The 14,282-nt window shown below is 40.7% G+C and overlaps 1 protein-coding gene across 3 annotated transcripts in view; it reads right to left on the bottom strand.

Annotated features, from left to right (window-relative positions):
* Positions 1-14,282, bottom strand: part of LOC138983240 (cytosolic purine 5'-nucleotidase-like) — a 248,483-nt gene that overhangs the window by 35,508 nt on the left and 198,693 nt on the right. For all 3 annotated transcript variants that reach the window (XM_070356662.1, XM_070356663.1, XM_070356664.1), the window contains one exon: positions 6,253-6,341. In XM_070356662.1, the coding sequence (XP_070212763.1) occupies positions 6,253-6,341 (89 nt within the window). The remainder of the gene's footprint in view (positions 1-6,252; positions 6,342-14,282) is intronic.

Below are 14,282 nucleotides of genomic sequence, written 5' to 3'. Positions count from 1 at the left end.
AATGACTTTGGTCATTAAAAATCTGAAAATTGTAAAAAAAAATAAAAATTTATAAAACGATCCAAATTTACGTTTATCTTATTCTCCATCATTTGCTGATTCCAAAAACATATAAATATGTTATATTCGGATTAAAAACAAGCTCTGAAAATTAAATATATAAAAATTATTATCAAAATTAAATTGTCCAAATCAATTTAAAAACACTTTCATCTTATTCCTTGTCGGTTCCTGATTCCAAAAACATATAGATATGATATGTTTGGATTAAAAACACGCTCAGAAAGTTAAAACAAAGAGAGGTACAGAAAAGCGTGCTATCCTTCTTAGCGCAACTACTACCCCGCTCTTCTTGTCAATTTCACTGCCTTTGCCATGAGCGGTGGACTGACGATGCTACGAGTATACGGTCTTGCTGAAAAATGGCATTGCGTTCAGTTTCATTCTGTGAGTTCGACAGCTACTTGACTAAATATTGTATTTTCGCCTTACGCGACTTTTTGTCCTTTCTTTTTATATTTAGTCAAGTTTTGACTAAATATTTTAACATCGAGGGGGAATCGAAACGAGGGTCGTGGTGTATGTGCGTGCGTGCGTGTGTGTGTGTGTGTGTGCGTGCGTGTGTGTGTGTGTGTGTGTGTGTAGAGCGATTCAGACTAAACTACTGGACCGATCTTTATGAAATTTGACATGAGAGTTCCTGGGTATGAAATCCCCGAACGTTTTTTTCATTTTTTTGATAAATGTCTTTGATGACGTCATATCCGGCTTTTCGTGAAAGTTGAGGCGGCACTGTCACGCCCTCATTTTTCAACCAAATTGGTTCAAATTTTGGTCAAGTATTCTTCGACGAAGCCCGGGGTTCGGTATTGCATTTCAGCTTGGTGGCTTAAAAATTAATTAATGACTTTGGTCATTAAAAATCGGAAAATTGTAAAAAAAAATAAAAATTTATAAAACGATTCAAATTTACGTTTATCTTATTCTCCATCATTTGCTGATTCCAAAAACATATAAATATGTTATATTCGGATTAAAAACAAGCTCTGAAAATTAAATATATAAAAAAAAAATTCAAAATTAAATTTTCCAAATCAATTTAAAAACACTTTCATCTTATTCCTTGTCGGTTCCTGATTCCAAAAACATATAGATATGATATGTTTGGATTAAAAACACGCTCAGAAAGTTAAAACAAAGAGAGGTACAGAAAAGCGTGCTATCCTTCTTAGCGCAACTACTACCCCGCTCTTCTTGTCAATTTCACTGCCTTTGCCATGAGCGGTGGACTGACGATGCTACGAGTATACGGTCTTGCTGAAAAATGGCAGCTACTTGACTAAATATTATACGTTAATTGGATCTGTGATCCAAACATGGCTTTTGGTCAATCGAGATGGAAGTTTATTCCACAAGCCCGTAGGGCGAGTGGAATAAACTGCCATCGAGATTGACCAAAAGGCATGTTTGGATCACAGATCCAATTAACATATATATCTCGACATTCACTGGTCTTTGGGTTTTTGTTTTCAAAGAAGAAAGAAACTTGCTTGAACACGGACCACTTCTCCGAGCAAAATCAACAAACCTAATCACTCGCATTCCACCTCAAGGTCTCGGCCAACCAAGACTATGTCATACTCGTAGCAAAGCCGCCGAATGGTACCGTAAACCAAGAATAGTGACGTAAGAAAATAGAATGTCGTCTTTTGATTTGGAACGTGACGTGTTTCAGAACTTCTTCTGGACAACTCGGATCGGATGGTCTTCTGCGTAGTGGTTGGCACGAGATTCTTTTTCTTCTTCGACAGTTCATCCTCCGATACTGTAGCAAAACGTTTCATCTTTTTTTCACTTTCGAGTATGCGGACGACTGAACTTGACCGCTAAAAAGTAGTCCTTTCGGAATCATTACGCCGAGTCTGAACATGAGGTCTGAACATTGTTTTTAGGCAGGATCTAGGTGAAAGCGAGGCTGTTCTTATCTCTGTGTACAGTCGAGAGAGAGAGAAATACATGTCGAGACATTGTATTTTCGCCTTACGCGACTTGTTACATTTAGTCAAGTTTTGACTAAATGTTTTAACATGGAGGGGGAATCGAGACGAGGGTCATGGTGTGTGTGTGTGTGTGTGTGTGTGTGTGTGTGTGTGTGTGTGTGTGTGTGTGTGTGTGTGTGTGTGTGTGTGTGTGTGTGTGTGTGTGTCTGTCTGTCTGTCTGTCTGTCTGTCTGTGCGTGTGTGTGTGTAGAGCGATTCAGACCAAACTACTGGACCGATCTTTATGAAATTTTACATGAGAGTTCCTGGGAATGATATCCCCGGACGGTTTTTTTCTTTTTTTCGATAAATACTTTTGATGACGTCATATCCGGATTTTTGTAAAAGTTGAGGCGGCACTGTCACACCCTCATTTTTCAATCAAATTGATTGAAATTTTTGTAAAGCAATCTTCAACAAAGGCCGGACTTCGGTATTGCATTTCAGCTTGGTGGCTTACAAATTAATTAATGACTTTGGTCATTACAAATCTGAAAATTGTAATTAAAATGTTTTTTTTATAAAACGATCCAAATTTACGTTCATCTTATTCGTCATCATTTTCTGATTCCAAAAACATATAAATATGTTATATTTGGATTAAAAACAAGCTCTGAAAATTAAAAATATAAAAATTATCATCAAAATTAAATTTCCGAAATCGATTTAAAAACAATTTCATCTTATTCCTTGTCGGTTCCTGATTCCAAAAACATATAGATATGATATGTTTGGATTTAACACGCTCAGAAAGTTAAAACGAAGAGAGGTACAGAAAAGCGTGCTATGCAGCACAGCGAAACCACTAGGCTACCGAGCTGAACAGGCTCGTCAGTTTCACTCCGTTTTGCACAAGCGGCGCACTACAGTCATTGTGAAACAAGAAGAGCAAACGCTCGATCGAGTCACTTTCGCAGTTCTGAATATTATATGAGGCATCAGATGGACAGGAAGAAATTGCTATTCACAACACAATGCATACCTGAAGAATTCAAGACATACCTGTGACCTTGAAAAAGGTCAAAGGTCACCAAAGCAGACGTCAAAGTGTAGAGATCACTGGGAGTCACGTTCACATAAAATTTGAGCCCGGTCACTTTTATAGTTTCCGAGAAAAGCCCAACGTTAAGTTGTGTGTTGCCGAACAGAAAAGGCTAGTTATCTCCCTTGTTTTTCTGATAACGTTCGTAAAAGGCTACAGATGTAAATACTTTGATGTAAAGAATAATCCTACAAAGTTTCAATCACATCCGATGAACTTTGTCAAAGATATAAAATGTCTAATTTTTCCTTTGACGCTGACCTGTGACCTTGAAAAAGGTCAAAGGTCAACGAAACCATCGTTAAAGTGTAGAGGTCATTGGAGGTCACGACTAAACAAAATATGAGCCCGATCGCTTTGATAGTTTCCGAGAAAAGTCCAACGTTAAGGTGGTGTCTACGGACGGCCGGCCGGACGGACGGCCGGACAGACTAACACTGACCGATTACATAGAGTCACTTTTTCTCAAGTGACTCAAAAAATGCAGTGCGTTCAGTTTCATTCTGTGAGTTCCACAGCTTGACTAAATGTAGTAATTTCGCCTTACGCGACTTGTTTTTCTTACATTTAGTCGATTTTAAAGGCTACTTGTCTTAGTCTCGGTATGGTGCGCAAAATGTGCCAAAAGTTTTTTGTTTTTTTTTAAGAACTGAAAAAAAGGTTTCAGGGTCGGCGGAAAAAAATAGGGTCGGTCAGGTTACCCTAAACCAACATTATAAGATGTTTGGTGGCTTGTTGACAGACCAGCTTTTTTGTTGGTCCAAGGGGACCATATCGTCTTTTGTTTCATCTTTATCGACCAAGGCCGAAGGCCGTGGTTGATAAATATGAGACAAAAGGCGATATGCTCCCCGAGGACCAACAACAAAATGCTGGTCTGACGACAAGCCACCAAACATCGTTTTTGTCATCATTTTGGTTGTGCAACAAAATGCACAATAACCCACAGGGAGACGAATTTTTAGAATCCAACTCCGGGCCACAAAGCATCGTCACAGTAGCTCGAGATAACACGTCAACCTTGTATGTGACGTCAAACGTAGCTTGTTGACGCTTTTCTTCCAGTCTGAAAATGTACAGAGCTGCGATCATACGTGTGAGTTCAGTAAGTGTTGAGCATATTTCTTTTCTTTTTAAGTGTTTATGACTTTTCGTTGTGGATTTTGCGATTACAGAGATAAGTTGCAAATTGACCATGAGTCGCCGCGGTAATTATCAACATTGATTGGGTCTTTGAGAGTGAATGCTTACAATCGTTGTCCTCGGAAACACAAATCCAAAGCCGCGATGGTTCCACACATCAAACAATCAGCCTGATTGGCTTTTACTTTGACAATCCACGTTTCACCTGAAAGCTCAAACCCATTCACCACCTCGATTTATTGCATGGGGAACATGAGATTTATTTCCCAGGTGTTTGTGAATGAAAACTCGTGAAAATGATGACAAATATTTTTATTTGGCCCAATAACTTTTTGCTGTTGTTGAGCGCATTATAAATACCCGTACAACTCGTCAAACGTAAGCCACTCGGTACAGAGAATGTGGCCGTTATCCAAATGGGAAAATGGCCGTTTTTAATCAACTTATACATACATCCGTACTCCGTCTTCGGATGAATATAAACTCTTAGTCCTGTACGTAAGGCTGGCACGCGCCGAAGTTTACTATAGTGTGTGATTATACAGCCGGAGGCCTGCTTCATCGCGCTAGCTGGCAGTGACAGTTACCTGGAGTCAGTCCAACGAATCATGCTCGAAGAGGATGCTGATTTTTTCAGCTTCGTCGGATGATTATACAGGGTGTTATTCGTCCGTCAACGAACAAGGTGCGGTAAATTTGGCACTGAGTTAGGCTACCCATATCTTATAATTTAGTATTAACATTGGCAAGAATAAAAGGAGGGAACAGGAAGGGTGTGTATTTGTGTGTGTGTCAGTGTGTGTGTGTGTGTGTGTGTGTGTGTTAGAGAGAGAGGGGGGCGCAGAGAGAGGGCAGAGACAAGACAAGACAAGACAAGACAAGACAAGACAAGACAAGATAAATTCGTTATTAACGAGGGTAATGCCATAACTTGAGCAAACAGGTGCTTTTTTACATCCAGCCCTCGCCCATGGGAGGGTCCAATCTAATGATAATACGTTTTAAAAATGTAAGAATATCAAGCAAAGAGAGAGAGAGAGAGGGAGAGAGAGAGAGAGAGAGAGAGAGAGAGAGAGAGAGAGAGAGAGAGAGAGAGAGAGAGAGAGAGAGAGAGAGAGAGAGAGAGAGAGAGAGAGAGAGAGAGAGAGAGAGAGAGAGAGAGAGAGAGAGAGAGAGAGAGAGAGGGGGAGAGAGAGAGAGAGAGAGGAGTTACGTAAAGCAGCAGTTAATATTTTATTAGCTAAGTGGGTGGAAGATATTTTTCCGTTCCTTGGGCAGTAGGCGGGTGGAGAGTGACAAAACCCATTATCATCTTGTATTTCATTTTGCTTCTTTTTCCCTTTTTTGTTGTTGTTGTGTTTTTGGTGTGATTGACCTGTAGTGGCTACATGAACTACAGTAATACGTAGCTTGCGGGAAGACACCCATCCATTAACGTTCAGCGAAGGTTGAACCCGAAACAATGATACTTGATAGTGTGCCATCTCTTTGAAATTGAGTGGACGCAACATGACAACACTTGCCCGGGGTCTTTGAAGTTTTCAAACATTTCAAATAAGGTGTTGTTTTCAAACAACAATTTCATTAGGGCTGATGTTATGGAAGTATTATTTAAAATCTAATGAGGGCGAGAGAGAGAGAGAGAGAGAGAGAGAGAGAGAGAGAGAGAGAGAGAGAGAGAGACAGACAGACAGACAGACAGACAGACAGAGACAGAAAGATAGAAAGAGAGTGAGAGACAGACAGACAGACAGACAGACAGACAGACAGACAGACAGAGTGACATTGAGAGAGTGAGGGAGAGAGAGGGAGTGAGAGAGAAAGAGAGAGACACACACAGACAGACCGATAGACTGACTGACAGGCAGACAGACAGAAACAGACATGTGACAAACAGACAGACAGACAGACAGACAGATAGAGAGACAGACAGACAAAAACATACACAATTTAACGATACAGACCAGCAGTCATGAAGCGGACTGAGAAAAAAACACCGTTTGAATAAGACAGGTTAAAAGGACATACCTGGCAGTTCGTAGAGCGTGTTGAAGATGCGGAATCGGTTCTCATCCATCTGCACGAACTTGTTGGGATACATCTTGTGGATTTCAGGTCTGCAACACGAAAAGGCCAATAGTTCATCAACTGAAAGCCATCTATTTGCTCGTCCAAAAGCAGCAGCAACAACAACATCAACAAGAATGTGAACATCAGTAAAATGGGTAGCCTCGATCATTACCTAAGTTATTTGTGCAATATATACTGTGTGTGCCATTCCGTGCGGAAGTTGCTGATTTCATCGGTGTTGTCTCAAGAAAAACAAGAACTTCTTTTCTTCTTCTTCTGCGTTCATGGGCTACAACTCTCACGTACACTCGTGTTTTGTGCACGAGTTGGGTTTTACGCGTATGACCGTTTTTACCCTGCCATATAGGCAGCCATACGCCGCTTTCGGAGGATGCATGCTTGGTAATTTCGTATTTCTATAACCCACCGAACTCTGACATGGATTACATGATCTTTACCGTGCGCATTTGGTCTTGTGCTTGGGTGTACACACGAAGGGGTTAATTCACTAGCAGGTCTGCATATGTGTTGACTTGGGAGAAAACATATCCACCCTTAACCCACCTGGCGGTAACAACAACAACAACAACAACAACAACAACAACAACAGGAAAATGCGAAGCCTCATTACCTATGCAAGTTTGTTCACTGATCTATATTCGTGTGAGATTCCGAGCGGAAGTTGCTGACTTTAGTAAAGTACAGAGCAATCAATATCGGGAACAATTAAATTACAACATTGTTAACTTATTTCACAGACAAATTTGCCCCCGTGGTGTTTAATATCAGTATTTCAATACTACCTTGTTTCAACAAATTAGCTTCATAATTGTAGACCATTACCTCTCGTGTGTGTGTGTGTGTGTGTGTGTGTGTGTGTGTGTGTGTGTGTGTGTGTGTGTGTGTGTGTGTGTGTGTGTGTGTGTGTGTGTGTGTGTGTGTGTGTGTGTGTGTGTGTGTGCGTGCGTGCGTGCGTGCGTGTGTGTGTATGTGTGTGTGTGTGTGTGTGCGTGTGTGAGTGTGTGTGTGTGTGTGTATGTGTGCGTGTTTGTGTGTGTTTTTGTGCGTGCGTGTGTGAGTGCGTGCGTGCGTGGTGAATGCGTGCGTGCATGCGTGTGTGTGTGTGTGTAAATCAGCACCTCCGGTGAAGTGAAGGCAAGGCTGTTCAGTGTTTAAATCACCGTCTGACAGGATTACCCCGCTCGAATTATTGTGCACACGCTTTTGTGCATGTCAGTCTCTTCCCATGCATTCCACTCTGAGCAATTCGTCTGAGCCCACAATGTCAAGATGACACTAAAAGGCCAGTTCCCCAATTTGTAAAGATACAAGCCTCTCCTTGTAAATCAGCATCATTGATATTACCACCGATCTAACCAGGCTTTCACTGTGGATATCAGGATCCTCGCATCCAGTATGTTTTGGTCTTTTTATCCTTTGACTTTGATCAATATGATTGATATCTTAAAGGCTCGTCCTGTCGCGTGGAATCTGTCATGAGCATCACGACTGCTCCGCCTAGGCTTTCACACGGAATAAGAGCATCCTAACAGTTTAACACATACCAAACGTATATAATAGCCGGCCTGCTTTTTTGTGCAGAGCGGGAATATTTTGCTGAATAAATGTTGTAATAAATACCCATTCGAACAATCTACAGACTGACTGCTTTTTGTGCAAAGCGATATTTTTTCTCGATTAATTTCAAAGACTGACACAGGTGTTAGTGACAAACTGAATTACCTCAGCAAAATATTCCCGCTTTGCCCAGGTAGCGGTCAGGCTGCTGACATTTGGTACGTATCAAAGTGGAAGGATTCTCTTATCCGATGTGAAAACCTAGACAGACCTGTGGCGGTGCGCATGACAGTTGGATGTACCGGTTAAGACTGCAATCGTTTTGATCAAAACCAAAGAATAACAAGTCGCGTGAAGCGATATCAAAACCTTTAGTCAAGATCAACACCACAAACCAATCATCGCCGAGACTACATTCAGATAGTCTCGGCTAACCATTTCGAAGACCGAGACGGGTCACGCTCGCCGCCGAGAAGCACGCGCCCGTAGTAGTTATTGAACCTATTTTCTTTCATTCTGAGCACATTTTTAGAGTAAACATGACATATCTATATATTGTTACAGTAAACATGACATATCTATATATTGTTACAGTAAACATGACATATCTATATATTGTTACAGTAAACATGACATATCTATATATTGTTACAGTAAACATGACATATCTATATATTGTTACAGTAAACATGACATATCTATATATATTGTTACAGTAAACATGACATATCTATATATTGTTACAGTAAACATGACATATCTATATATTGTTACAGTAAACATGACATATCTATATATTGTTACAGTAAACATGACATATCTATATATTGTTACAGTAAACATGACATATCTATATATTGTTACAGTAAACATGACATATCTATATATTGTTACAGTCAACATGACATATCTATATATTTTTGAATTTGGGAGAAAATGAGGAATACAATGCAATCACTTTTAAATCAATTTGCGAAAAATCGATTTTAATGACAACTTTAATGAGAAAACTCATAAATTAATTTGTAAGCCTCAAAGCTGAAATGCAATACCAAAGTCCGGGCTTCGTCAAAAATTACTTGACCAAAATTTCAACCAATTTGCTTAAAAAATGAAAGCGTGACAGTGCCGCCTCAACTTTCACAAAAAGCCGGATATGACGTCATTAAAGACATTTATCAAAACAATGGAAAAAATATGTGGGGATATCATTCCCAGGAATTTTCTTGTGAAGTTTCATGAAGATCGGTCCAATAGATTTCTCTGAATCGCTCCACACATACACACAGACACAGACACAGACACACACACACACACACACACACACACACACACATGCATACACTCATACACCACACCCTCGTCTCGATTCCCCGTCTACGTTCAAGCATATATCATGATTGTATTGATTGTATTTATTGTTCAAAATGCCCCCATGGGTTATGGACCAATAAACTTGAACTTGAACTTGTCAAAACTTGACCAAATGTAAAAAGACGAAAAAAGATGTCCCAAATAGACGCTAGTTCTGGGGACAGCAATATTAGGCAAAAAAAAAAAAAGGTCTGTTTACGGTAACATAGGCCAAAAAAATAGGGTCGGTAGGTCGGGAATTATTAATTTTTTTTTTCTTCCAAAAAACCATATTTTTACGTTATTTTTTTATTTATTTTTTTCCAAATGCCAAAAAAAAGTCTAGGGTCGCGCGAAAAAAATAGGGTCGGTCGGGTTACCGTAAACAGACTATTTTTTGGGGGGGCCTTAAGTTAGCATAGCAGCTGTTCTCCTGTGTTAACGAAGATAGCGGGAACAAAAAACAGCCACGTTTCAACCCTAGGGTCGTTCCGTATTCTTCGTTCACACGTGAGTACAGTATTTGTGTTGTCTTTTTATTTATCGCTCCCACGCAAAGTCGCCATTGTTCTTCTGCAAAGCCAAAGGGTTTATACAAGGATTTAAATCTTCATTCCGGGGGTTTGGATGGGGAATGCTTTCTTTCTTTTTTTCTTAATTTGGTGTTTAACGTCGTTTTCAACCGTTCAAGGTTATATCGCGACGGGGAAAGGGGGGGGGGGGGGGATAGAGCCACTTGTTAATTGTTTCTTGTTCACAAAAGCACTAATCAAAAAAATGCTCCAGGGGCTTGCAACGTAGTACAATATATGACATTACTGGGAGAATGCAAGTTTCCAGTACAAAGGACTTAACATTTCTTACATACTGCTTGACTAAAATCTTTACAAACATTGACTATATTCTATACAAGAAACACTTAACAAGGGTAAAAGGAGAAACAGAATCCGTTAGTCGCCTCTTACGACATGCTGGGGAGCATCGGGTAAATTCTTCCCCCTAACCCGCGGGGGGAGGATGGGGAATGATGTTATTAAAACTAATATGGCCTCCGTAAGGCTATTTGTACGCATTGTGATATAATCAGTAGGCGATTAAACGGGATTGTCGGGTAAACTGGCCATGGGTTGAAGCCGGCGCAAGATTTGATTCATGTTCGGATAAGATCAATCGGAAATAATCACGTTCGCGCGCACGCACAGACAAAACAAAACAAAACAAAATTACAAAACAAAACAACACAAAATTACAAAACAAGAGAGAGAGAGAGAGAGAGAGAGAGAGAGAGAGAGAGAGAGAGAGAGAGAGAGAGAGAGAGAGAGAGTGAGAGAGAGAGAGTGAGAGAGAGAGGGAGAGAGAGAGAGAGAGAGAGAGAGAGAGAGAGAGAGAGAGACTCACCGAGGCAGACTACCAAACAGACAAACAGACTGACACACACACACACTCACTATTCTGCTCCTCTACCCCTTCACTCTCAAAAGCAAAAAAAAGTTGTACAACAGAATCAAACTGTGTTAGAAGTGCAGAGTGACGAACAAACAAGCAGCCAAAGCGAGCTTCATGGACCGTCAGAAGTGATGAGAAGAAAAGAACAAGTCGCGTAAGGCGAAAATACAACATTCAGTCAAGCTGTCGAACTCACAGAATGAAACTGAACGCAATGCAATTTTTCAGCAAGACCGTATACTCGTAGCATCGTCAGTCCACCGCTCGTGGCAAAGGCAGTGAAATTGACAAGAAGAGCGGGGTAGTAGTTGCGCTGATAAGGATAGCACGCTTTTCTGTACCTCTCTTCGTTTTAACTTTCTGAGCGTGTTTTTAATCCAAATCCAAACATATCATATCTATATGTTTTTGGAATCAGGAACCGACAAGAAATAAGATGAAAGTGTTTTTAAATTGATTTCGAAAATTTAATTTTGATCATAATTTTTATATTTTTAATTTTCAGAGCTTGTTTTTAATCCAAATATAACATATTTATATGTTTTTGGAATCAGGAAATGATGGAGAATAAGATGAACGTAAATTTGGATCGTTTTATAAAACATTTTTTTTTTTTACAATTTTCATATTTTCAATGACCAAAGTCATCAATTAATTTTTAAGCCACCAAGCTGAAATGCAATACCGAAGTCCGGGCTTCGTCGAAGATTGCTTTGCCAAAATTTCAATCAATTTGATTGAAAAATGAGGGTGTGACAGTGCCGCCTCAACTTTTACAAAAAGCCGGATATGACGTCATCAAAGACATTTATCGAAAAAAAGAAAAAAACATCCGAGGATATCATACCCAGGAACTCTCATGAAATATTTCATAAAGATCGGTCCAGTAGTTTAGTCTGAATCGCTCTACACACACACACACACACACACACACACACACACACACACACACACACACACACACACACCACACACACACCACGACCCTCGTCTCGATTCCCCCTCTATGTTAAAACATTTAGTCAAAACTTGACTAAATGTAAAAACGTTTAATAACAGTCGACAGTTACAGGGTTCTTGAACCGCGACTCCCCTCCACTGCACTCAAAATAGCTGCGAACCTCTCCATCAAACCTATTAGAAATGACCGTGCGTTTCTCAACATAACCCCGACTGTTCTGCTGTAGGGGATTTAAACACTTGAGTTGTAGGTTGAATAAGAAGTCAGTGGCTTGAAAAGAAAAGAATTTTCAGTGCTGGGATGTAACATACTTATAAATTTAAGGCAGCTTGCGCTTGGAAAGAAAGAGAATCTTAGTCTGAAGAGCTGCAAGTGTTCGCACGCTTTAGATTCCTTAACACCCAAAATTGGCTTATCTTTATATAATTATGTGGAATGGAACATGCTTTGGGATTTACTTCAAATCTGATCACGTTAGGCGGCAGATGCTTGGGAAAAACTGAGAATCCTAGGTGGTAAAGGTGCAGGTGTGCAAACGTTAAAGATCCCATGATGTCAACAAGTAGGTGGTTGTGGTAATAAGGGAGGCAGGAGGACAGGGACATATCACATCACATCTTCTCTCTCTCTCTCTCTCTCTCTCTCTCTCTCTCTCTCTCTCTCTCGCTCTCTCTCTCTCTTCCTCTTTTCCTCTCCCTCCCCCCTCTCTCTCTCTCTCTCTCTCTCTCTCTCTCTCTCTCTCTCTCTCTCTCTCTCTCTCTCTCTTTCTCGTTTATTTATGAAAATCTCTATATCATGCAATCTGGAACGGTCATCTCAAGCACACAAGCTAACAACATTGGCCCGCAACTAGTTCACGCGCAACTTGCGCAGCGTTCCCATGCATATATCGTTGATGCTTCTCAGCATAGTGTATGGCTCGATGGCGTCGGTGCAACGTGCGTGCATGCACATGTCGTGATTATAATGTCAGCTGTAAGCACTTGCTTCAGGCGGCAGTCCGCGTAATTTGTCTTGTCCGATCTTCCTCAATGACTCTTTTGTATATCAAGTGTTGCCTGTGCAAAGTCTACTGCGAAGAAACTGATTTTTTTTCGATTGTCGGTGAAGAGTTAAGCCTCGGTCATACAGGCGACTCAGTCGTTGCGATTCAGTCTTGCGATTCAGTCTTTGGCCGATCGCACATCACATCGTAGGCCATTGACCCGTCACACGATGAACGATAGACGAACGACTGGCGAACGATAACTCCACGCGAGCGGGGCGGAAGTGACGTGTCATAGTGAACACGGCAAACGCGCTTTGCGAGACTGAGCAGACGCTAAATGTTCGAACGTCGCTCTACCTTTCTGAAAAATTTCTTTCAGCATTACGCCTTTGCAAGAAATAAAGTTCCCAAGCAGCTGCAATTAATGTTCCCCGACCGCTGTACACGCCTAAAACGTCTCCTTTATATCTGAGTAAAAAACTGTTCTTCCAAAAAGTTTTGAATCGACGAAGAGACGCTGTACGCCACTGTCCGCCATTATTTTACGTCACGGCATCAAGGCCGCAGCAACGCGTTCTGATTGGCTCTGTTGGCTCTGCCCCTGCGATTGACCGACGACTGGATCGCAGGAATAGAACATGTTCTAAACCTCAAAGCTACGAGGGAATCGCATGAGACTGAGTCGCAGACTTGTCGTAGCTGTTTTCTACGACTGAGTCGGCTGTGTGACAGGGTAAATCGCGCGACTCAGTCGCATGTGTGACAGCCCTCTAACACAACAGAAATCAAGGCAACGACACTCGCTTTAACCATTTATTTTTTTTCGAAATCGACAACGGAAACTGGACTCACATATATTGGCGGATGTATAAAAATCGACACAAGATGACTCACAATAGCGAATTTGTAAAAGGGAACTAGACTCATACTGGCGAGTTTGCAGAAATGGACAAAGGAAATTGGACTCACAATGACGGATGTTTGATATAGACAAAGGTAAATGGACTCACATTGACGACGTTTTGGAAATCGACAAAGCCTACAGCACTCATATTGACGGATGTTTATAAATGGACATACTAAACTGGACTCATATTGACATATCTTTAGAAATGAACAAAGGAAACTGAACTCACATGAACTGATGTTATGAAATCTATAAGGGAAACTTGGAAATGTTTAGAAATCGACAAAGAAAACTAGACTCACATTGACGAATTATAAGAAATCGACAAAGGAAACTGAAGTCACATTCATGATCTTTTTTTGTGTGTATCTAATGTGAGTCCAGTTTCCTTAGGTTTTGTTTTGTAACATTCTAACCAGGAGACATTCGTTATAAACGTGCGAGACTCTCCCTTAGATTAGTTACTATGACTAATGTTGCCAGGGGACAGGTAGAAAAAAGGTTGCTGAATGAGTGAAAAGTACACGTATACTTTTTTTATGGGACAATTCAGAAGAAAAAAACCCGGACAATTAACAACTATCAAACACTTGTTAGCGTGCCTTTAGTAGGAAAATGAAAATGTATAGGGCAAAAGCAGTGCCCCCAAGTTCGATGTAACAAGACAGAACGTTGCCGCTACGACAGGAGTTTTCTCCCTTGAACTGAAAACCCGCCGAAGGAAGAGTCAAACTCACTCTCAGAACGAACGAACG

This window comes from Littorina saxatilis, linkage group LG12 (assembly GCF_037325665.1).
Source record: "Littorina saxatilis isolate snail1 linkage group LG12, US_GU_Lsax_2.0, whole genome shotgun sequence".
NCBI classification, from domain to species: domain Eukaryota; kingdom Metazoa; phylum Mollusca; class Gastropoda; order Littorinimorpha; family Littorinidae; genus Littorina; species Littorina saxatilis.
This window is presented reverse-complemented; position numbering and strand designations above follow the sequence as displayed.